The sequence below is a fragment of the Arvicanthis niloticus genome, chromosome 2, assembly GCF_011762505.2.
Source record: "Arvicanthis niloticus isolate mArvNil1 chromosome 2, mArvNil1.pat.X, whole genome shotgun sequence".
NCBI classification, from domain to species: Eukaryota; Metazoa; Chordata; class Mammalia; order Rodentia; family Muridae; genus Arvicanthis; species Arvicanthis niloticus.
The window spans coordinates 10,961,067-10,986,526 of NC_047659.1; the positions used below are offsets into that span (position 1 = coordinate 10,961,067).

At 48.0% G+C, this 25,460-nt stretch overlaps 1 protein-coding gene across 7 annotated transcripts in view; it reads right to left on the minus strand.

Moving 5' to 3' along the window:
• The window catches only part of Mvb12b (multivesicular body subunit 12B), a 154,370-nt gene that overhangs the window by 49,942 nt on the left and 78,968 nt on the right, over positions 1-25,460 (minus strand). For 5 of the 7 annotated variants that reach the window (XM_076928542.1, XM_034494871.2, XM_076928543.1 and 2 more), the window contains exon 7: positions 20,001-20,095. In XM_076928542.1, coding sequence (XP_076784657.1) covers positions 20,001-20,095 — 95 coding nt within the window. Of the gene's footprint in view, positions 1-17,249; positions 17,448-17,531; positions 18,877-18,962; positions 19,048-20,000; positions 20,096-25,460 lie in introns of those variants that run through there. The other 2 variants (XR_004606152.2, XM_076928545.1) reach the window with 2 other exon arrangements.

Below are 25,460 nucleotides of genomic sequence, written 5' to 3' on the forward strand. Positions count from 1 at the left end.
CCCTGGCTGTGCTGAGGGTCTCATCATGCCTCAGAAGAGGATGCTGGAGCCACTGGATGTAAAGCAGCCACAGGTAGGGGCTGCTCTCTCAGCTTGGGTCCCAGACAACTCACAGCTACCAACATGTCACCTGAGTGATACATGAGGTGGAGTATGGCAAGCCACAGGAGCTGGGGGACTGTTACTGTAGCACACCCCAGCAAAGTCTGATGGATATACCCATTTTAACCTTTTGAACAATGGTGCCCATTGTATGCTACATGGATGAAATAAAAGATTTAAAAGTCTAGTGTATCTATTTTAAAATCACACCCCCCATAGCACACACCTTTGAGAAACACTGTAGCAATCGCAATCACAGAGAGAGATAGAGAGAGAGAGAGAGAGAGAGAGAGAGAGAGAGAGACAGAGAGAGAGGAGAATCAGCTCTGAGGAGAGGGGCCTCCAGAACCATAAAGGCAAACTCTGGAAAGGTCTGAATCATAGAATCATACTCTCAACCCAAGAACTCCATCTCCAGTCTTCTTGCTGGCCGCACTCCTGTGTGCGTCACCATTAGACTCTGTGGGTAAGGGTACTGACCACCAAGCCTGAGGTGGAAAACTGGTAGGAGAACTGGTTCCCACAAGCTTTTCTCTGATCTCCATAAGTCCTCCTGGTATGAGTATACTCCTTCAATGCGTGCACACGCACAGGCATGTGTATGCACTAAGTTTTTTTAAGTGTTTGTATCAGCTGTAAGAAAGATCCCAGCTTCAGAATTGCTAAATGTGTAGGCAAAGTACTTCTAAGAATCAAGAGGAGACATGGAGAAACCAAAGTCAAGAGTCCAGTTCCCTGGGCAGGTGGCTTCATTATGAAATCACTCAGCCATTAACTCCTGTGATAGCAAAATCCACTGGACTGCCTAAATACAGAAGGTGCTTACTGACTCCACCTCTAATTTAGACTTTGGCACAATGGGTTCTATTCAGGGCTCTAGAACTTTCCATCTGGATGCATCAAACTCTAATCATTAATGGTCCACTTGTTTGGCTCAGGTAAATGACATTTGCATATGCAAATCATGTCTAAATATTCTGTACTATTAATGCTATCACTAATTACATAATAATAGTTACCAATTTCCACACAGATCAAACTTACAGTTTTGTAGCTATTAGGGAAATTGTGCTTTGTAATTAAGATAATCCTCATTTCCAGATGCTAATTAACTATATAATAATTAGTCTCATTCAGTAATGCAAATGAAGGATTTTCATCTTTATTGATAAAGGAGTTACTTCTTATCGGTTAAGGAGCGGTCTCCCAAGAAATCTTGCAGAGAAATGCTTTTCCTCTAAAGGTTAAAAGGTAACCCTTTTTTATCAGCCTCATTTGTGAATGCAAATTAATCACATGGAAGATAAATGCACTGGTCTTCTATCAGGACAGAACGTATAGCTTACTGGGTTTCCCGCTACACTTATAGATAAACAGAAGTGCTGCTCTGCCACATGACTGTGCCTCTGTCATCCTCCTTTTGTTCTGTTCAGGCGACAGGAAGGACCTAGAAACAGCAGTGACTTATGTTCTGGCCACAGTGGGAACAGGGGAGTGGAGAATTTTGTGAGTAAATATACAGGCAAAAAAGAATCACGTTTGCTTGGATTATTAAGTTTTCTGTGCTGCAACAGAACACAAACTGGCACCTCCCATCGTGACTAATGAGAGCTGCCTGGGTGAGAACAGAAGGGCTGACAGCCAGCGAGGCCTCGTTGGCAGGCCCCAGCCAGGGCCTCGCCGCATTCATCATCCGCTAAACCAATCCACCAATTCCGTACCACCATTTGTCATTAATTATGCTAATCAGCACACCATTACTCTCTGATGACACTGTAGCTGTTATTAGCTAGTTATGGCTTTTCAGAAGTACAACCGATTGTGTATGCACAGGCTGTGCCTGAATTAGCCTACAGGGAAGAAATGTCCAATTACAAAAAGAAGAAATTTGCTATTATCTTTTTATAACAAACCAATTTAGTAATTAGAAAAGTCTCTGAACTCACACATTCTTTTCCTCCCCTTTTGCTTAAAAAATAATTGAAACCAAAAAATGTACTTTTCAATAATTTTCTGAAAGAGGGGGCAATACAGAGACATTTAAAAATGGGTCTTGGGAACCACCGTGTATATCTTTGGTGATGCCAGGCCTCACAGAACATCTTTAGAAGTGGTGCTGGGATGTGCTTTGGTGATACCCGGCCCTCAGGATGCCCTCCCATTATGCCTTTGAATTAGCAGGATTACTTTATTATGTATATTTCAGCCATGCTGAACTCCTGAAAGCTGGAAACACAGCCATGTGACCTTTTATAGCGTGCTCACAGTGGAGCTAGGCTGTTCCATAAGGAGAGCAGGCTGTGGCAACCTCACCTGGCAGATGCTCCACAAGGGTGGTGACAGCTTTAACCCTCATTCTCCCTGTGATGCCGGGGGCCTCAAAAGTGACCTTAGAGATGAAGGGTTCAGCCAAGTTAGCCCCTGCATGTTCTGCAAGTGGTTTGGGACAGCAAAGGGACTGTCCCTGTGGACAGCAGTCACAGCAAGAAAAGAGAAGGCCCTTTTCTAAACTCCAGGCCTTGGCAAGAGGCTCACCCTGAACCCAAGTGTCAGCGGGGCTAAGCTCTGGGCACTTGTCCAAAGCAGGTATCAATCCCAAGTCTCCAAACTTGGGCTGGAGTCTTTGCCACTAGTTTGAGAAGCTTCAGCTGGATTAAGAGCTCATTAATATCATCAGAGTAAATGGGCCTATTAAAACATCTTTAAGCAGTATCTGAACATAAATCTCCCTAAACTATATTTAATGACTGTACTTAAGATACATTATATGCAAGTCTTAATGAGACATTAGATAGCATTTTGAAGATTAAAATTAGAGAATCCATATAAAGTCTGTCCACTTAATGTAGCCGTAAGCTACCCCGATGAACACATTACTACCAAATTATACTGCATTAGAACAAATATTTTTAATCATGTCTGATTTATTCATTCCCCTTTTTGCATAACTTTCATTTAAAAAATCCATTTGTAGCTTATGAAAAGTGTATATGAAAGATCCCAAGTTTTTGGAAGTAGCGTGGAAGGAAAATGGAAACAGAATCTCGGTACTGTCAAATGCAACTGCTCAGGGTTTTGAGTTATTTCCACGTGTGGTTTCATGGGTTGAAGTCACATATATTTAACTTTAAATTTCCTTCAGATTAGAGAGAAAACAGAATTCAAACAAACATGCTCTGAAGACTGGAAGCAGCAAAACAGACACGGTTCTAAGCGTGCGTGCTGCACAGGTGACAGGTGTATCCAGGCAACCCGTGCTCTTCCTCAGGGCTGCTCACTGCCTGTGTCTAGTGCTCCACTGAAAATCCAGATGGGCACACTCTGTTGCAGGGTCTGCGGCCTTCTGCTTGCCTTTGCTTTACCAGAGCCTGTGGAAATGTGAGTGAAGTCCTGTTTCCATGCCAGGGCTCCCATGTAAAGTACACTTGATGTGGTTAATGCAAGAATATTAAAGAAAAGGGTTTGGCTTCCCCAGGGTTGTTGGGATTTAAACTCCTCAAACAGACCAAATTATCTCCAAGTCTGCTCAAACAAGAGAGTGGCCTCCAGGACTGTGGCGTGGCTGTGGTGCCACTGCACCTGAATCACTGCAAACATCACAGCATCTCTTCTGAAGACAAGTTAACCTCCTGAGCATCCACACTGTCTAGCGTGCTACGGAGCTTAATGAGAGTTTTTTCTTTGTCATGGCATTGCCATGAGCCACACCCGATCCCTAGCCCCAGCCAAATGGGAGAAATTTTAGTACAAAAGAAAACTGTCTGACACACCCACCCGAATGACCCGAATGAATCAAGGCAGTGACTTCGGGGCTCCTCTGGGCAGAGTCCGTGGGGTGTCTTAGATCCTGCTTGCCAACCTAAAGCTCCAACTTTGGGAGCTGGCCAGAACTGGCTGCCATGAGTATTAGTGGCAGGAGGACAACTCAGACTCTAACCTGATCCCGGCTCAGGTGCCTGGCAAAAAGCTGATACTTGGAGAACAAAATTATCTGATGCTTTTCTCTTCTTCCTGATGCCCTGTACCCAAGTGCGGCCACCTTTTATGCAAGCTATTCAATTATGTCAGGCTTCTGGGATTATGTAAATCAAGACAAGTCAGCCCATGGCTCTTCTCTTAATAGAACGAGATTATGCAGGCTCCCCCACCCAGGAAAGAATAAAGTAACACAATTCAAATACAGCAGTCATTAAAAGAGGACTCCTCCCCCTGCATGGAAACCGGAAGCAACAAGCCTCTTTCCACTCACTGTCTGCTGATTGCCTCTCCCCAAAAGAAACTACTCCATAATACAATTTTGCGTTTTTAACGGCACAAACAAGGGCATTCTTCATAAATAACAGCCACGCTCCATGTACAGGAGCTTCTTTTTATTAGGGACACAGTGATGAACAATGAGCAATGTGTTCTATTATTCTTTGTCAAATCACAAAACGCTACATTAGAATAACTGTGCTGGTCAATGTAATATAGTAGATTAAATTCAACTTCTGTGGAAAAACCACTGTAAAACAGCATGATAAGAAGGCTATAAAAAATTTAATTTTACTCCAAACTCCATCACAAAAAAAAAAAAAAAAACGGTGTGAAAAGTAATTTTGCATAATCAGTACACGCCATCTGGAACAATTAACCGATTTCTATAGAAGTATGAGGATCAGTCATATCTGCTTATTAAAGATCAGAAATTATACAAGTAATAAATCCTTGAAAAAACTAAGCATACTCCCGCCTGTCAACGCTATTTTAACTTCAAATACTGAAGAACGCCTGATAAGGCTGAAAAGAAGAGATTAATATATGCAAATTACATCCAGCATTTAAAATCCCCACAACTGTCTCTGGTTTCTGTCCCTTATTGCTGCCTTTATGTTTTATTCATACACTACCTCACCTGTCACTTCGTAAGCTATAATATTATGGGGTATTATTAAACAGCATAAAGCCCTGCTTTAATTGGAAAGCTTCATTGCATTTTCCAATTATTTGGAGTAAATTAAAAGCAGATGCACATAGTTTAATAAAGAGTCTAATATCAGTTCCGGGAAATCAAAATTCATTGTCATTACTATGCCGTGATAGTTTTGCAAACTGTACTCAATTTCAGAGGTTTTCAAAAGAAAATCTGTCTATGCAATCTGTTAATTGTCATTCGGTTAATAACTGTTTAAATATCCAAACTACACAGCAGCTTCCTATTAAAAATATTAACTATAGGCTTCCTGCAAGCAAACAAACAGAGCGAGCGCTCCTGGGCTGGGTGGACTCTGCCGCCTTGGAGTACACCTTAAAACAAAGGGTGGGCAGGGCTCTGCCAGCAGCACACACAGCAGCCTGAGGCTGCGGGACAAAGAGCTGGGATTTTGTACTTTCACCAGCATGGGGATGGGGTGGGGTTTTAAGGTCCTCGCAGGCGGCTCTCTGCGGAAAAGGGCAGAAGCTGTTATAAATTGTGCTTTCAGAGGTCTGCACTGCTCAGCAAAAAATTATTCTCCAAAGTTTTAATTGGTACACCCAAAATAAATCCTTTTAATGAGTGAATTAACTGATTTGGGACACAAACATGGGAAAATCAAAGAAAGCAAATGCTATGAGCAATTTGTTCTTTAAAAGTGGACCCCAAAGGGCTGCTCCCTGGCTAGTTCACAGCCCTTGAGTGGAGTGGTCTGTGGCCTCTTTGGCACCGGCCGGCCACAGTGCCTACAACTGCACCGGATGGCCAGATGAAGGGCTGTGTGCAAAACTGCTCCAAGCAGCCCTGAAGGACCAGTCTGAAAGGTTACTCCTGGTGAGAAATACAGCTAGCTGGTGGACAGAGCCCCAAGCTACAAGTTGCAAACACACAAATACATGTAGTGAACACATTTACAAATGGAGACTCAGAGGTGCGTGCCAACCAGTGCGAGTAACCTTTTCATTTTTGCACTAAGTGGCAGACTTTCTCAAATCCTAGGTGTGTAAAGTATAATAGGACAAGCAGTAATTGACTTTTAAACTCCACCCACCACCAGGGCTGCAATTAAGAACTGCTGCTCAGCAAAGTTCATAACTTGTAAGGCTCTTTCCCCCAATCCAATTAAAACCCAGGTCTTCTGAGAAGGTGAGAATGTAGGATTCACACCACAGCTCTCGTTTCAAAGGGCAGAGTGGCCAACATCTAATCTGGCAAGGCCAGTCCCCTCCAGGCCAGAGAGAAAGAACATGAGAGCTTTCTGCCCAATAGCCGAAAAATGTGTTCAGAGATGAAGATAAAAGCAATTCTTGTGCAGTGATCCAAAAAATAGCATCTCTTTCCCCCCCAAAATTACTTGTTTTAATAAAGTAGACACACTGTGCCAACTCAACCATTTAATTATCTGCAAAAATGATGAATCAAAACAATAGTTTGCAACAATAAATGACTAACCTCTGATTAAAATGTCTGTCCTCATTAAATCAAAATAAAAGGCACAGTATCTTAAAAAGGAAAAAAAAAGTAGCCTGAGAAAATGAGCCACCTCAGCCTCTGTGGCCTCACCTATAACAGTGACCATGGCCTCCTGCATGGACTGGAGCATGTGCCTTCTCTGAGTCAGAGGACACATGGAGGGGTTCTGTGTGGTGCCCTTAGAGGACTGTAACATGATAGGCTTTGCTCCAATGTGGCTCCATGGCAAGGACAGGGGCTTTTATAATTGCTGATGTTATTTTGCTGAAGGGCCTAGTCTGGGGAGGCTGGGGAGGCTGGGGAGGCTGGGGAGGCTGGGGAGGCTGGGGAGGCTGGGAAGCTGGGGAGGCTGGGGAGGCTGGGAGGCTGGGGAGGCTGGGAAGCTGGAGAGGCTGGGAAGCTGGGGAGGCTGGGGAGGCTGGGGAGGCTGGAGAGGCTGGGGAGGCTAGGGAGGCTGGGAAGCTGGGGAGGCTGGGGAGGCTGAGGAGGCTGGGGAGGCTAGGGAGGCTGGGGAGGCTGGGGAGGCTGGGGAGGCTAGGGAGGCTAGGGAGGCTGGGAAGCTGGGGAAGCTGGGGAGGCTGGGGAAGCTGGGGAGCTGGGGAGGCTGGGGAGGCTGGGGAGGCTGGGGAGGCTGGGAAGCTGGGGAGGCTGGGGAGGCTGGGGAGCTGGGGAGGCTGGGGAGGCTGGGGAGCTGGGGAGGCTGGGGAGGCTGGGGAGGCTAGGGAGGCTGGGGAGGCTGGGGAGGCTGGGGAGGCTAGGGAGGCTGGGAAGCTGGGGAGGCTGGGGAGGCTGGGGAAACTGGGGAAACTGGGGAGGCTGGGGAGGCTGGGGAGGCTGGGGAGCTGGGGAGGCTGGGGAGGCTGGGGAGCTGGGGAGGCTGGGGAGGCTGGGGAGGCTAGGGAGGCTGGGAAGCTGGGGAGGCTGGGGAGGCTGGGGAGGCTGGGGAGCTGGGGAGGCTGGGGAGGCTGGGGAGGCTAGGGAGGCTGGGAAGCTGGGGAGGCTGGGGAGGCTGGGGAAACTGGGGAAGCTGGGGAAGCTGGGGAGGCTGGGGAGGCTGGGGAGGCTGGGGAGGCTGGGGAGGCTGGGAAGCTGTCACAGAAGATCATTGGCACCTACTGTACTGCTAGAACCTCAACCTAGAACTGACCTTAATACATGCATGTAATTAAAATGGTATAAAAGCAAGATGGAGGGGGATGGGATAGAGGGTTCTAGAAAAGAGAAATGGGGGAAGGGGATGACATCTGAAATGTAAATAAATAAAATATCCAAAAAAAAAAAAAAAAAAAAAAGAAGACCCCCTCTCAGATTAGAGCTGAGTAGGGGAGGAGGAAGGGGATTCCAGGCTGTAAAACCTTGAGACCATCAAACTTCTCTTACCCAGTAAACTGGCATCTCAAGCAAGCAGTGGCTTCTAAGGCAGGAAGTGGGGGGTTGCCTGCAGGATACAGTAAGACCCTGATCCAGTCAGGGCCTACTTCCCAGCTGTCTTACAGCCTGTGGAGGTCATAAGGCAGGCCAAGCGAGAGCAGGACCTCTGAGCCAGGCTAAAGGCACAAACGGCAGCTACCATTTCTGGACTGCCCTTTGTGGATGTTATTTCTAATTTGCTAAAGCTAGAAGAGAAAGTGTGATTCAAGCTTACAAAAGAGATAAGGGAAATAATACTACAAAAAAAAAATAAATCTCTATTCATGCATCTGAACAGGACAGCATCAAGGCAAGAATGGCCCCAAGACCAGTTCCTCTCTGGAACAAGACCATAAATACTGAGCACCTCCTGTAAGTCTGACCCTGGCTGGGCGCTCAGCACACTAGGAAATGAGATGTCTTTGTTTTGCTCTCCTAGACGAACCCTGAACTTTGGCTATGAAGACAACTACTCTGTGTGTGTGTGTGTGTGTGTGTGTGTGTGTGTGTGTGTGTGTACATGTGTGTGGAGGTCAGAGGTCAGCCTCAGGGGTCATTATTCAGGAAGGCTATCCTCAGCTTTTTGTGACAGTCTCTTCCTGGCCCGGAGCTTTCCACTAAGCTAGGCTACCAGTCCCAGGTTTTGTCTGTGGGTGCTGGGGATTGGTCTCAGTTCCTCACATAAACTCTACTGACTGAACCATCTTCTCAGTCCTGAATAATCCTGAACAAGACACGTTAGCTAAAGGTAGGGCTCCTTCCTTAGACCTGGGTGGTCAAGCACAATGCCTAAGCTCTACAGGAAACACATGCAACCAGGAAGCTCAGTGGCCAAAGCTGCCACCTGCCCTGAAACTATAAAGGTGACAGTACCTTTGGCAGAAATATCAAGAGTTGGGGACCAGGCAATGCTCAAGACAAAGCTCCTAAGGACAGCGTTCTGCTGACGCTGGATGTATTTGAAGTGAATACACAAGGCAAAGGTGCATAAAGCTCAGTGTGTTCACTGCCTGCGTGTGTCACCAGAGCCGTGTGAGGGCCAGCGAGGTAGGCTTCACCCTCTCCTTCAAGATTATGGATGTCACTTTGCCAGTGGATCAAGAGATTGCTCATGCTGTAAAGCATGCCAGACATGAGAAAGCACTCACTAACAAAGGATCTCACCTTGGAGGAAAGTTTGGCATCATTCACCATTGCAGAGATGATGCTAAGACAAACCTGAGCGTGAAAGCCTCATTCTCTGTGAATATGTGACAAATAATTCCATCCAAATACATGCTGGACCAAAGGCTCTCTCTTTCTCTCTCTCTTCCTCTCCCCCTCCTTCCCTCCCTCCCTCCCTTCCTTCTAATAAATAGCACAAAGGGACTTAAGATCATCATTGACTATAACTAAGAAGGAAGTGCAGTGGGCATGCAGGGCAGCACTGAAGGACAGATGAGGTGAGGTGGGGGAAGGGGTAGACTCAGGTGCTTTAAAGGTAGCTCTGCTGTCCTTAAATAGGCTGGGATCTCCTCTGTGCAGCTGCCAGAAGTTAGATGCATCTGTCCCTAGAGAAGGGAGGACACTCTGGTGTGAGACACTGGGCAGCTTCTGAGCTGATTACCACCCCGTGCAGCTGCATCACTGCCTGGTAAGTCTCAAGATGCTAGCTTGAACCCCATACCTTCCAGGCCCCAAGCAGGCAGGCAGAGAAATGGGGGTGTGAAGCAGAGGGGACATGGGCTGGCAGATCATGGGTCATAGGTTGGGGCCTCTCCAGAGAGGTGGCTGGAATATAAGAGCTGCAACTGTTTGCCATCCCTGGTTCTTTGGAGGCCTGATCTAGAGAATGAAGCCTTGAGGAAGGACAGGCAGGTGACACTGAGGTGGTCACAAGTTCAGATGGGACCTGATGCTGGTGGACAGACACAGGAATTCATGGAGCTGTAAAGTTCACAACAAGGAAAGGAACTGAGGGTTCAATCCCAGTGTGTGGCATGGTGGGTTCGGGGCCACCTCCTATCATTTTAAGGTTCCGAGAAGATGGCAGCATGAGAAGACTGGTGGTACCCAGAGATATCTAGACAAAGACATACATAGCACAACTCGTACAGTTCCACTCCTGATAAGGGGTTGTTGGAGGAGCCTCCTTCATCCCCTGAGCTGTCCCAGAAAGGACCTGCCAATGGGTCTAGAGTCCTGTAGTAGCAGCAACACTGCTGTGGCATCTGTGCCTGCTCCTGATGCCCTTGGGACTTAGAGATCCTGGTCAGCCCTATGTTGAAGGCCTTTCTCTAGTGAGATCCGAGGCGGAGGCCACTCGGGATTTGGAGCACACTGGGCCACGCTGACACTTGGGTGCTGTTATGAATCATTTGGGCTTGTACACTTTCAACTTTCAGCTGACAAAGGGAGAGAAACACACAGCAATCTGGACTGAATGAGAGTCGTGGCCTCAGGGCCTGATGTCCAACCTGGATTTAAATCTCAGCCTTGGGTGCAACCCTGAGTGGGTCCATCTCTCTAAACTCCTTTTCCCACTTAGAATAATTGTCTTGGGTTTTAAATTAGTGGCAAAATGCACACATAGTGCACAGGGGGGTTCTGCACATGTGAAGTACCTGGGGAAGGGTGGCTATAATTAAATAATTATTTCTATTAACTCTATTTTAGTAAAATAGATTTGCTTTATCTATTTCAGCTCCTTAAATAAAAGACGTTACCTTAATATCCTCTCCTTCCTTTTCAGCTGATGGTTGATACTATGAGAGACACACACATGGAGAACAAAAGGCAAACTTGATATTCAAGCCTTTGCAGACAGCAGTGTCCAGCAAACTCCGGCAGAGCTGCAAAGAGCAGATGCAGAGCTGGGATCAAGTGCACTTCCTTGATTACTAGTATGTTCTGGGCCAGGCCTACAATGGGGTCCTCTGCCAGGAAGGAAATTATGAGAAGATAAACACACAGGAGGAAGGAGTGCCCAGATATCTGTTCTCTGTCAGGGTGGTATCTACACAGAGTGCCCATGAGGTCTAGGGCCTGAAGATACAGAGTATCAGGCAGGGTCTTAGACCACCTTGAGCTGCATGTATCCATGGTACCTGTGGCCCCGATGGGGGTGTGACCACACCTTGTCTTAGACAACTGCAGTTGTTTTTGACAGACTGGCCTGGGAGATGGGGCTTCCATCCAGACCCGGCACTGCTCAGATCCCTGGTGGCAAACTCAGCCCTGAAGTTGATCTGCAAGTACCTGCCAAGGTCCATCCAAAGCCCCTTGTCTGCCTCACCTATGGATTTAAGGCATCACGGCCCAAGCTCTGCCAGGCTTTCAAACCAAACACAGACTGAGAACACAGTGGGAGTTGGCCACCTTCTTAAGAGCTCTGAAGTACCTGTCACCTCATAATATTTTTATTTTCCACAATGACGAAACTGGAATATGTCTTGGTGCTCCCCCACCTGCAGAGAGCACACAAAGGCCTCAGCAGCCATCAGCTCCATCAAGAATTTTTCCTGCAGACACCAAAGGCACATACAGGAAGATTTTATAGATGCTGCTGGCAGGCTCTGCCTGCCTGGCACTTCCCTCTTTCCTGCCCCTGAGCCGTCATCCTGTCGCCTCCCCAGAAGGGCCTGTGGGCTGTCTGCCACAGAAAACAGCCCATTTCTAAGTGATGATGCATGTCAGCATCCTGGCTTCCAGAGACGCTGGCTGAACTGCAGCAGAGAGCCTTTACCGCCCATTTCTCCGGACTGGGGTGGGGAGAACATATTTCCCCTAACATTCAGAAGTGACCATATCCATCAGACTTCTGTGAGAGAGCATGAGGCTACAGTGAAGACCATGCTGGACATGTGCCAGCGTGTCCTGGGTCACGACTCCCCACAAATTTTTGGGCTCCTCCATAGGTCACACCCTGCAAAGCAAGTAAGTATGGAGAGCACCCATATTCCCACTAGACTTCCTGCCTTGCAAGATGTTCTCACTAAACCCTGAATCCTCCCAGCAACTGGGGAGAGAAAGTGGAGCGCTGGACATGTCTTGTATTTCCCAGGTGGGAGAGCAGCTATAGCATTTTATCACTAGCCTGAGCATAATTCAACCCTGTAGGGGGCGCTATTCATGCATGCTGTGCAGTGTACAAGCTGGGAGGCTGCACCCAGCAGTTCTCTCTCTACAAAAGCTGGGAGGCTGCACCCAGCAGTTCTCTCTCTACAAAAGCTGGGTAGCAATTGTCAAAATCCTGAACATTGATGTAACAGCCTTTGTCAAGAGATCTCCTGTTGATCACAGAGCCTGCCATGGACCCCCATAGTCTGCTGAATGAGTCGAGGCTTAGCCTTGATTCTTCTGTGGACTTTGTTTTACCTACATCTTCCTGGCTTAGAAAGGGGAGAAGCCCACCCCCAGGCTTCCAAACAGGCCTCTGTCTACTGAAGATGCTTAGTACAAGGCAGTGTAGGGTGAGCCAGGAGGATGGTGGCAGACTGGGGCGGAGGGACCCTAAAGGCTTTGAGAAGAGCAGCTTGACAATAGGTCTTTGAAGATAGCTTGGGAAAGACACAGAAAGGCGAGGTGGGCGGGACTGCTGCTATGCTGGGAGCAAAAGCAGAGCCGAAAGCAAGGGCACGGAATGGCGCAGGCTGGCAAGACAGGGGTGCAATGTGTCAAAGGGCAGATTAATCTGGGCAGGTAAGGTCTGGAAGGATGCAGTCACTGATGGAGACACGCAGGTCTGACCGGCAGATGAAGAGCTCAGGCTATGCCTGGAGGAAGCATTTGCTGCCTGGACAGCAGGACACTACGGTTAGAAAAGGCTGGTCAAGCAGGCAAGTGGTGGAGCACTCGTGTGTCAAGGGACTTGCTTGGGCTAGACCACAAGCCCAGCCAAGTGGGGTTCTAGAAAACGAGGAGGGGCCATACTAACATTTCATGCCAAGGACTTATAGGGCACAGGCCTGCCATGGCCAAGGGCAGGGTGTCAGGCTCAGCCTCTCTGTGAAGCCCTGCAGAGACACAGGCTTAAGCTCTGAGTGCCCTGCGAATGTGCCTATACGTAGTGTTCATTAACTCCTGTGACACAGTGACCACAGGGAATGTACAAAGCATATCCAATTAGCCAGGCCTCTGTGAATATCTGCACTCTTAAATCTTTCTGCATTTCGAAAGGGTTAAAGCTTATTATTAGCATATAATTTACAGTCCTTTCTCCCAGGGAAGGAATAATGCACAGTAAATGCCACATTCATTTTAATAATACATGTTACAGTCTGTGCCCACATCTGCACAAAGGTAAAGGAGACAGATTTTTTTGACATGTCCCACTCTGCCATCTAAACACAGGCTTTTTGTTTCTTAAGTGACGGAAGGTTTAATCAAGAAAGCAGGCAATTCATCAATCGAAACAAGGCAGTGTGCGTGCGCCTGACAGCACACACATGGTTGTGTACAGAGCGAACCTGGCCACCTGTCAGCCACCCCTTTACATCAGGATCTACAAATACGCTGGGCGATCAATTCCCATCCTTCTGCTCAGCTCTTCTTTTCCTTATTATATGTTTCTGTAGACTTGATCTCACTGCCAGGCAGGGCTGGGGCCAACCAGACACAAGGTGAGCCACAGCTCGCACTCGGTAACAAAGTCCCCCAACCCCGCCTCCACTCACTTCCCTCTGGACCTGAGCCCTGCTGTCAGATGTGCTTTTGCTGCATTCAGGAACTCCCCCTACACACTGTACTCTGTGGCTGGATCAAGTTGCCGCTCCCTGCTGGGGCCTTTGATGCCTACACAGGCACTCACCTAACATCTTTCTAAGTCATCCCAGGTATCTCTCAGCACTCCAATAGACAAAGGAAAGCAGAGGTTGGAAATGCAACATCACTTCAGGCCATGAGAGCATGACCACGGAAGATAAAGGCCACAGCGACCCTGGGAACACAGAGGCAGCATCCTGAACAAACTCCCAGGAGCTGGAGAAGGCTCTTTCCCTTGGTGGCAGTCATTAGTGACCCACTCAGCTCATGTATGAGCTAAAAGGAGACACACAGTATGCCACAAGTGGAACCAAGTGTTACCCAAGACCTTCACTCTCTGTACACCACAGGAGATGTGGGCTGTCTGAGCGTCACAGCTCTCACTCCAAGCCTGCAAAGCTTCACTGGGCATGAGGCAGGCATATTTTCAATGTTTTGTTTGGGTCATGCTGTGTCACTCAAGTTAGTCAGAGCTCACAGAGATCTATCTGATCCCTGCCTGGCCTCTTAGTACTGGGATTACAGGTGTGAGCAATCATATCTGCTTCCCTCCAGAGAGAGAAAGAGAAAGTGTGTGTGTGTGTGTGTGTGTGTGTGAGAGAGAGAGAGAGAGAGAGAGAGAGAGAGAGAGAGAGAGAGAGAGAGAGAGAGAGAGAGAGAGACTGAGACTAGTCATTTCAAATGTAAGGAACCATGTTTGGGGTGGAGTGTTCTGTTTGTGCAGCTGGTAAGTTTTAAACAAGCAACACCCCCACCCAGACACACAGTCTCTTTGCCATGAAGTGTGCCCCCCCTCCCGACACACACAGTCTCTTTGCCACGAAATGAAGAGCTGCTGGCAGAAATTTTATCCCATTGGATGAAATGTATAAATCACGAGTTTCATAATACTGATAATTAAATGTCCATCTTCCAATTTAAATGAGAACTGGATTAAAACTGCATGGAGAAAGGCTGATTCTCAGAAATCATTAATTATTTTTAATTGCTTCTTGCCTTTGCAGCCCACGTCAGAGTTCCTCAGCTCATCCATAGATCGCTGTTTCAGATAAAACTGTCCTCCTTTCTGCCCTGACAGGAGGACACATTTCCACCCAGGTACCTTCAGCCCTCCTTGGCATCAAGCACCTTGAAAGGCTCCTTTTTAAGAGAGCAGTCATAAAGTCCAGAAAGATGGTTTTTTAGTATTCAAAGAGAAAACTAGGAGTGTTTGTGGGGGAACCTAATACTGGGGAGTAGGGAGTCAAAGCCATGGAGTCTCCCCATTGAGCCAGGGCAGATCAGGATGCTGGGCCACCTGCCTGGGGGGTGGACAAGGACAAGTCCCCACCTCTGCTCAGCACTGGACCCTGTGTTTCTACACTGTGGTGCCTCCTAGGGGCTGGAGGTGTTTGGGTTTCCTTGCTTGCCAGTTTTCATTTGTATTTGCTTAATTTTTCTACCTTTAATGCCCCCCTCAAAGTTTTCTGGGGTTTAAAAGACAATTAGAGGGAAGAAAGGGAAGGGAGAAACTGTAATTATATTTTAATTAAAAAAAAAACTATTTTAAAAAGGCAATTTTGTGAAGCCTACAACTGCAGTCAACAAAGGCCTGAGCACCCAGCTTCCACTGCATTGGAGACTCTGTCATTAAGCACATCCGCCATGCAGCTGAAGAAGCACCCTGGGTTAGGAACTGGCATGGAGACCCTTCCCTCGGGAGTCCTCTGGAACAGCTGTGCCTGCCTGGTAGCCGCCTGGCATAGTGTGCGACAGCAGGAGCTGGAGAGGAGCATCCAGTACCCTAGGTGCATTTTTCTTACAAAGGTCTCCAGTGATGTGGGCCATTTAAACTGAAAATGGACACCCTTCCCTAGGCCACATGGACTGTCCACATCAAACACCATTATTGACACAGAAAGTTGGGTGTGCTATGAAAAGAACTTGAATGCCCATCCATATAAATATTTATAGTTCTCTCACCCACATACAGTCTCCTGATGGACCTGCGATGTTTAATATGTATCTGTGTGGTAATTATCCACCAGGAATGTCACCCAGAGCCAGCAGGGCTGGCTGCAGCAAGGCACACACTCGCGGCCTCTCTGCTCACTCCGTTCCACTTTCAGGACTGCACACATGGAGTAGTCCTCCACTTGCAGTGTTCTGGGGAGAAACACTATTCTCTGTGATCAAGAAAAAGGATACTTAGCACCTCCCCAACAATCCCACTGTCAGACAGCTGCCAGCCGCACCCCTCCCCCCCCATACACACACACCTGGCTATCATTTTATCTCATCCAGGTTGATTTTGTTGTATGTATTTTGGGCTCCACCTAAAATCATCCTTAGACCAGGTGAAACAGAAACTACTAGATGGTCAGACATCTAAACATCTGAAGAAAGTTATAAGAAAAAGAAAGTTAGCCTTTGGGAAACATGATGGGCAGGTCAGGAGAGGAGCACCTCACTCCAGGGTCTGGATGAAGCTCTTACTAGCTGGGTCCCCAAAAATTCCAACACACTTCCCCAAACCCTAGTTTTCTAAAAGTATAATGGGAAAGTCCCTTACAGAGAAAAGACACGTCCTAAACCCTTTGTGAGATTGCAGTGGCTCTGAGTTTTATCCAGGAAACATTCAGAGTCCAAAACCAATCTTATCAAAAAAGGAGGAGGTGGCTTCTTAACAAGCACTTGAGGTTAAGTCAAGAGCCACTGAAACACTGCAGACAGCTGCTGCTGGGATGCTGAGTTGGGCTGAGGCCTGTTTGGAGAGTCCTCCTAACCCCATACCCCACTCCTTACCCCAAACCCCTGTGCTCTGGGTATGCCTTATTCTTTCCAGAGGTGCCTTTCCAGTTTAACAAACTATGACCCTGCTTCATGCTGGCTCATCCTGAAACTTCTTTTTGTGTCAAAGTCAAGTGTGTCTGGCTTTACTTAAGTCTAGGTTCCTAAAATAACTAGGCACTGTGGGCAATATACTACAGATGTGCCTCTGACCTTGCCACTTCTGACAGGGCTAAAATGCCAGCATAGAAGACTATTTATTAATAAGAGATGCTGGGTTGGAAAAATGGAAAAAAGAGCCCTGGTTGTTCTTCCAGAGGATCTGGGTTCAATTCCCAGCACCTATGTTGGGGCTCATAACCATCTGTAACTCCAGTTCCAGGGGGTCTAGTGCCCTCTAGCTTCTGTGAGCACTAGGCAGGCACACAGCACAAGCATATACATACAGACAAAATATTCATACACATAAAGAATAATCTTTTAAAGAGTATCCTAGGGAAAAAAAGATATACTAAAAAAGAGTAGTTGGGCCAAGTCCTTAGGTGTTTGTGAAGTGTCCAGTCAGATCCATTTGAGGCCAAGAGGGACCCTCAAAGGGGCTCATATCTTAGAGGTACATATAGGCCGTAGTCATATGACTATGGAGTTCACTCAAGAATAGACAGCATGAGAGGGGACAGTCAGAAAGGCACAAGCCACTGCATGCCCACGGCAAGAAGAAAATCACTTAAACACATTGGTGTGGATATTCCTAGAACTTATATTTTAAAAAAGAGATCTCACTGAACATTCAATTAGTTTTTTTTTCCTCACAAGGAAACGTTGTGTTTATTTTTCCTTCATTTATGACTAAAACACCAGGCCACTGGACAGACAGTTTGTAGGATATCCTTGCCCATACACACTTTCTCTGCTTGCCTCAGAGGCAACAGTCCTCACCCTAGTAGGTCCCCAGCTCTTCTTTTGATAAGTAAGATTGCACATCCGTAAGAAGTTTCTAGAAGACAGACCCAGGAGAGAAAGGATGAGGGCCAAGTGACTCTTCATGGCTTTGGGGGGGGGGGGACGGGAGGGGGGGCTCAAGATGGCAGCAAAAGGGATATGAACATTCCAGGACTTACACTGAGCCAGTGAGTTTCTCACCCACTTCTACTAGCAAGAACTATTCTCTGGACTGGGTAGATCATGGCCAGTGTTCCTGACGTGTGCTGAGACCAAAAACTGCTACAGGGCTATGAAAGTGCAGAGCCTGGCTCAGTGAGGGGAGGCCGCAGACAGGGAACAAGCTGGCAGAGGTGGTGGCCCTAGACCCTGGAAGCTTGCAGGTAGCAGGCCACATGACAAGGGACTTGTCTGGTGTTCCTGGGCAGAACAGATGCTAGCTCTACACTTTGGTCTGGCAGCATCCTGCATGGCCTCTTCTGCTGCCACAGGAGCACTGAGCTATGGCTCTGTACGACTGTCTTGGCTCAGGGAAGGGGGCTGGAAAGTAAATGTCCCCACACTTATTCAATAGGGCTGCATTTTACATTTCTAGTCACACTGTTCTAACATCTTATCTCTGAAAGGGCCAAAAATTATCAAATGGCTATGTCTATCTTCAGGAACCACAGGGAGCATGCGCCAAAGGTTCAGCACCGGAAGAGTGTCCTGATCCACACTGGTGTCTGGGAAGAGAGGGTCTGATGATTCATGTCATGGTTTTCAGAACTTCCAGTGTTGGGGAGTCAACACTGGGCTTGGCTGGCTGGGGCACGTGTCACCTCAGCTGATTTTGGATTAAACCTCTAGAAACCCTTATCTTATACCAAACTGAGACGTGTGCCACTTGGTACCAGATAGAGTCACGTGGGGGTGACAGGGTGGTTTCTGTGTCCTTGAGTTAGAATAGAAAGAGGTAGGCAGACAATATGGAGGAATGGAAGGGGGGTGAATGAACTTCCCAGTTCCCCCCTCCACTAGTTGCCATAGTGAGGCTAGAGGCCTCCATGGAGCTCCAGGGTCTGCAGGGTATTTCTGGTGGCCCTGTGAGAGCCAGCTCCTGGCAGAGTGATTTGGTGCCTGCAGCTGCTGAGGAGACCTGAGCTGTCTGTGGTCTGGGCTAGAGCCTCAGCTACCTCTGAAGATGAAAAATCCCACAGATTGTCATGGATATAAATGGGACAGGAAGTTTCTGACCCACTTCCCCTGTGTCCCAATGCTGTTACCTTGCTATTGCTAAACCAGCAGCTGAAATGAGTCCAGTCAACACTTCATCAACACTGCATTGAGGAAGCAGCGGTCCAGAGCAGATGATAACATTCCTACCACACCAAAGCATGTGCCCTGTGGGCTATTTGCTGAGGCAGCATCAACATCTGGGAAAGCCATCAGAGGACACAGGGATGGTGTGTGCTGCCCAGTGCCAAAGCTGTAAGATGTGCAAGCTGCAGACGAGAAGAAGAGTGTGAGGGCACTGTCCTTGCATGGATCTGAGGGGAGTGGGCCTGGGTTTCACAGTCCTGTTATGTACCTGACACCGAGCATCTGGGGAAAAGTCAGCTTTTCTACAAAACAGGCCATTCTTCCACGCTTGTTAAGTTCCCTCGATGACTCTCCTGAAATAGTCATGGTACGGAAGCAGTGCTCCCCAGAGACACTTTTCTTAGACACACACCACCTGCCCCTCCCCCCTGCCCTGGCTCCTGGAGCATAGCCAGAGCTGGGACTCAGGGCTCCCCCTTCCCAGCAGGAGTGACACCCAGAAATGGAACAATCTGCCTTTGCTTTCACTTCCAAACCTATTAGGGAGCGATCATAAGGAGAGGAACGCACACTGACAGGAATTACACCACTGTTGGAGCTCACCTATTTAGTAACCCGAAGTTACAGTTTTTAGAAAAGAGAGAGAGATTACCTTTTAAATAACCGATTCATTATGGGACATGAATGGATGTCATGTTCCCCTGTTCGAAATGTCACTCAGCATTAAGGATGTGTGCTGGTAAGTGGTGCTGATTTACTGTGCTCCCCTGACAGACAAACAACCCTGTGTGGGCCCCCAGTGATGGGGGTGTTTGTGGGCTTCCTGGGCTCTTGGCGAGTCACCTGTATGGCCTCACACCTCATGAATTTTTGTTCTGCAGTGAGGCCACCCCTTTTCTCCTCCCTGATGAACTTCCTGCCACAGGAATGCTATCCATTTCCAGGCCGAGTCAGAAACCACAGATGTGGACGCTGGGTGTGCAAGGGAGAACAGCCTGTGTCCCTGATGGACACACACTGCCTGTGAGAAACTGAGGTGAGGACAGGCAGGGACATGGCGGGCAGCGCTGTGTGTACAGCGGGGCCTGCCTGCGCTGGTAGATGAAGGATGTAGTAAGTGTCCCCCCAACCTGAGAAACCAATACGCTGTACCTCATTAGCTTCCAAACATGCCACTGGCCTTTCTCTAAGTTCCTACACAAAGGAAAGGGAAGGCCAGGTTCTGCAGGATGAGACAGCATGGCTGGGGACTGTGAGGCAGCAGCATGCACTGTTCTGCACTGGCCTGTGACCGTGGCCCGCATACCTGATATGGCATACAGATTGGAGAGCTGGTACTCATAGTCTGTGCTGGTGTTGTTCCTGCCTCGGAAGGTAGCCGGTAGTGTTAGGGAGATGTGCCTGGGAGAGACAGGGGAGAAAGGTGGTTACAACGAGCATGCTGTGGCCCCCAGCCTCAGAAAGCACATGATGCCATCCATAACTGAACAGCATTCTGGAGTGGCAGAGCAGGCGCTTCCGTAGATCTCCATCTTCTCCCACAGCCTTGGCCTTCTCAGGAGACCAGTAGCCATTTTCTTCCATCCTACAGGTATTTCACAGAGATTAGCAGTCTAACCCAGGGCTCAGTGTGAGATACCAAAACAGCCCGGCTGGGAAGAGTGGTTTCCACATCCACCACAGGTTGTAAAGAATTTCACTCTCAGGCTCTGACAGTGAGCATGGCACCTTGCTTCAGTATCTCCTCATGGAAAGCACCTCCCATAGGCCTACAAGCTGGCTATGAGCCTGTGACCAGGATGTGGAAGTGAGCTTGAGTCCAGGGCAAATACCCCACTTAGCATGCTCATGGCTTCCTTCAGACAACTCTGCAAGGAGAACCAAGTGATGGGGAGAGTCAGGCCCAGCAGGCCTGGGGAACAGAGGGGCATCACCAGCTCCCTGGAGGCCTGCCCAGGGCTGCCTTGGATGGCTCAGTTACCTATGTGTGGGCTACGCCCAGCTATTGATGCAAAGATCCCAATGGTGCAATCACCACAGAATTCCTGCTCACCCTTCCAGGCCTCACCCAACTGCCTGAATGTTCTCTCTCAGGGCCCAGGTGTGCTCAGCAGGGGGCAGATGTCAACTCAACAGCAGGGGCACGTCTCACTTTCTTCCCTATTTGCTAGGACAGTTTCTGTCACAGACTAATCACTGACTACTTGCTGACCCAATCAAGTGTTGGACATAACCCTCTTGGTCTTTCTGTGGCATCAAGTGCTGCTGGTTCAGGCACTGCAGTTCTCTGCAAAGCGTTTCCCAAAAGGACTTGTGTGCCCAGGCCTCTCTGCCACAGAGGGAAGCGGGTGGGTGAAGGGAGAAAGTAGCAGCTGCGGCATCCAGGACCTCACAGGGGGAGAGGGATGGTTTCTGTATACATATGTGGGGTGACCAAGAAGCATGGCAAGTGTAAACCGAAATCAAGTTTCCACATTTTTGGCACCTCCTCTTCTCTCAGGAAGGAAGCAGAGACATGGGGCTGAGGACACATCCCCAGTGCTCAGCAGAGAGGAGCTGAGTATGTTGCAGTTCCCAGTGTCAGACACAGGGTGGCCAGCCTCATACCCAATGCCTAATCCTTCCCACAGAAGACTCAGAGAGGAGACAGACCTCTCAACAGAAACACCAGTATGAACGGAAATGAGAGAGAGCAGATCCCCAAACCTTCCGGAGGCAATGATAACTTTATTTAAAGCTATGCTGCCTCAGAACCTGGACCCAGGATAGAGAGAATCACTCATGCCTGGGTGGCAATGTCCTGGCATGTTTCTGGAGCCAGTGATGCTAGACTCAAGATCCCTGCCAGCCACCCCAACAGGCAGCAGTGCGCTGTACACAGATAGACAGCTAGTGCCCGGCCCTCTGTGGGTCAAGGGCACTGCCCTCCACAGTTCACTGATTATGGGATCCAGTCTCAATGATAGCACCTGGGAGCTGGGTGGCCTCTGAAGGGACATGTCATCTGTCAGCAGAAACAGGTTGTGATGCAAACAAAGCAAGTGTCACAGAACCAGGTGGTGAGCATCAGTGGACCCTTTAAAGCGTCAGCTTTTTGCGCCCTGTCCCTGTGGCTTTCAGACATGCTTCAGGCCTTTGCACTTGCTCTGTCTGTAGAGGCTGGCTTCTCCAGGCTCGGCCACCTCACCTACAGCAGCTCTGACCACCCTACGAGAGACAGCCGTCCCAAGAACTCTTTTCTAGCCATGCCGCCCACCTTGCTCCCTGTTCAGCCCTCCCTCTGTGGGGCAGAGTTTGATTTGCATCATTTTTTTCTTCTCTCAACACCCCAGTGCGGAGAACAAAGCTCTGTAAAGTTGTCTAGGACTTGCTGAATGAATAAATTTGACTTTGACTTGTAATTAGGGATAATTTCTGGAATCTTCCAGCAAGGCTTCCCACTTGCCTCCTTCTCATCCTCAGGACTCGACTGGTTAATGGTTTGGAAAATGTCTCTCCCTCTGACTCAAGGATAACTTTACACAGTACACACTCTCCTCGTGGCATGGCTCTTAAAGCCAGGGATATCAAACACTGGGAGGTAGTTGCAGCTGTAGTACAACTGCATGCTCAAATAGTTCAAGGCCTTGGTACACATTGGTATCCAGGAGATTGCCGGACAGACCACACTGGCACCTCAGCACCACGAGAAAGAGGACAAAAATCTAGTTTCCACATTTGAAACTGAACCTGCCCACCCCAGGCATTCGCCAAATCCAGATGAGATCACAGCAGGCACCAATGGGAGGGACACAGCATTTCCAGGGCTGTTGTCTGGTCACTGGCTCTTCCGAAGCTGGGACAAGGGCTGCGCAGCTTCAACCACTACCAAGCTATCCCAGGAGGAAACCATGTCTGCTGCCCATTGTGTAACAAACGGGATCACTTCATGGGCAGACACAGTGACTATGGAGACATTCCCTAACTACCGCTGCCCTCTCCTGGGGGTCTTGGGGTCATCAGTCACAAACAACTGCTACTTGGCTCAGATATCAAGTTTTCCAACCTTTGGTTGATGGAAAGGCATCAGGGCCGCCTCCCCTACAGAGCCTCTGCCCAGCTCTCCTTCCTTAGGATCTATCTGGACCTGCCCCCGGGAGACAGGCCATCCCTGCAGGGCGGGCCGGACTCTGCTTCTGGAGCCTTTACATCAGTGCAGAGGGGCTGGCGGGCGGCTCTGTGACAGATGAGCGTCAGGCTGCTGCCAACAACAACTCCAGCTAAATAGATGCTAAGGGAAACTTCATTCTTGCCCCGAGTCAATAGGAAGCACCTTATTCAATTAACATGGCCACTAAGCCTCAGACAGCCCTGTACAAAAGCCCTTCAGTTACACATGACATTTTATTACGTGACAGTAGTTGCCAGCACAATTTATTTCCTTTCATTCTGCCTTTTTCTTGCTAATTTAAATCTGTATTTTCTAGTGTTGATTCCAGGTCTGTGTGAATGTTTTAAATGCAACCATCAATCTTTTGGACCCTGTGGTCACATGGAGGGGAGATGGCTCTGCTGGGCGGCAGCAGACCCAGCTGTCTCTTCAGACTGTGGAAGACAGTAGCAAGAGGGCTGTGGCTAACCTGCAGCTGGAGATGGCTGTTGTTTTTGTGTTGTGTTCCCTGTACTCACACATACGGGTCTCTTCGTTCTGTTCTCCCAGGGCTGAAAGTCACCTTCTGAAGCACCAGATTCCAGTGTGTGCTTCAGAGACCTAGGGGTTCCTGAGACTTTGAGTGGGATGCCAGGTTACAACACCTCCACAATATTGAGATATTTGACTTTCCTTAAATGGGATATTAAAAAGCATAAGCTAAGCCATGTGTATAGCTTATACATATAATTCTAGCATACAGAAGGCTGAGGCAGGAGAATCACTATGAGCTGCAGGCCAGCCTAGGTTATATCATTAATTCCAGGCCAGTGTCATAAACAAAGCAAGAAGACAACATCCACTCTCTCTCTCCTCCTCCCCCTTCTCTTGATATATGTGTGTGTGTGTGTATGTGTGTGTGTGTGTGTGTGAGAGAGAGAGAGAGAGAGAGAGAGAGAGAGAGAGAGAGAGAGAGAGACAAACTACACACAGGCCTGGGCAGTGGTTAACAGCACAGTATGCTCTGCAGAGGCCCTGAGCATTGTTCCCAGTATCTGTAACTCTGGCTCCAAGGGCCCACAACACCCTCTTCTGGACTCTACAAGGCAACTGCACTCACATGTACATACCACACACAGAAGTACTTACACATATTATTTCAAAAATAGTAAAAATAAAAATTCTTTTAAAATGACAATAAATGCTTGACTCAGAGAAAATAGGCCAATATGCACTGCACTCTGACACGGGGTCTATTCAGAACACTTACAACTTAGAAGATAATTCAGGCCGGGCAGTGGTGGCACACATTTTAATCCCAGCACTTGGGAGGCAGAGGCAGGCAGATTTCTGAGTTTGAGGCCAGCCTGGTCTGCAGAGTGAGTTCCAAAACAGCCAGAACTATACAGAGAAACCCTGTCTCAAAAACAAAACAAAAAAGGAAAAAAAAAAAAAAAGAAGATAATTCAGTATCAAAGCGGGTGCAACATTAGAACTGACACATCCCCAAGGAAAATACAAAGAACAAATTCACCATGAAAAGACTTGGTGACCATGAGTTGGGAGGGGCATGCGAGTTTCCAGCATAGTGAGACCCCCTCTACCTTCCAGAGTGAAATGAGATGTCAGAGATGGATACTGTCAACCCTTGGCAAGGATGAGGGGAGCCAAAATTGTCGGTCAGGCCTGGCAGGAGCACAGCAGCAAACTCTCATCAGAAAGCCATGTTCACTTCAGCTTTTAAAAGTTAAATACAGCTACTTACACAATTCAGCCATTCTTAGACTTCTACCCAAGAGAAGGAAATGGAAGTGTGTTTTTAAACCAAGATTCACTCACAAAAGTACTATTGGGTTTATTTGACAATACTAAGAACAGAACAGATGTATAATGCTGGTAGGTGACTTGTCATACTGTGTCATACTTAGCAATCAAAAAGGGACAGACTACTGACATGCAAGATGGCTCAATCTCGGGGCAGCTACCCTGAGTAAAACAAGGCAGAAATAACACACGCACAACATGCCGCCATTTCTAGAATACTCTAGAAAATGCAAAATAGTCTACGGGGCCAGATCAGTGGTTGTCCAAGGAAGGAGGAAGGACACTTTATAGAGACACTCAGAGGAGGCCCTCAAGACCTTGGTTTTGTTGAGTGTCCCACGTGTGCACACCCACCCACCTACAAAGCATATATAAAGTATGCACAGCTTACAACATGCAGATCCCACTTCAGCAAAGCCTGAACACTCTCCCGTCTAAGGAAGAGTAAAGATCTGATTAGGAAAGACAAGGGAGCTCATGGAATTCCAGAGCAAGCAGTGGGGGGCATCTTGGGTGGTGAGCGAGTCCTGGAAAATAAGGATGTGATTTTCTGACTTTTTCTATTGTACTCAGTGCCTGAAGATGACAGAGACCCTGAGTTTAGAAGATAAAAAGTTGTGCCATGGAAACCACAAAGAAGGCACAACCGTCTCTTTCTCTGATACATTAAAACTGTAGCTGCATCAGAAGGATTACTGGAGAAGTTTACGGCTAACCTGGGCAACAGAGTAAGATACTAGGAAAAATGCTCTCATTAATTCCAAGCTTAGGAATGGGAAACAGACAGGGTAAATAGACTAGGACTTATTAATG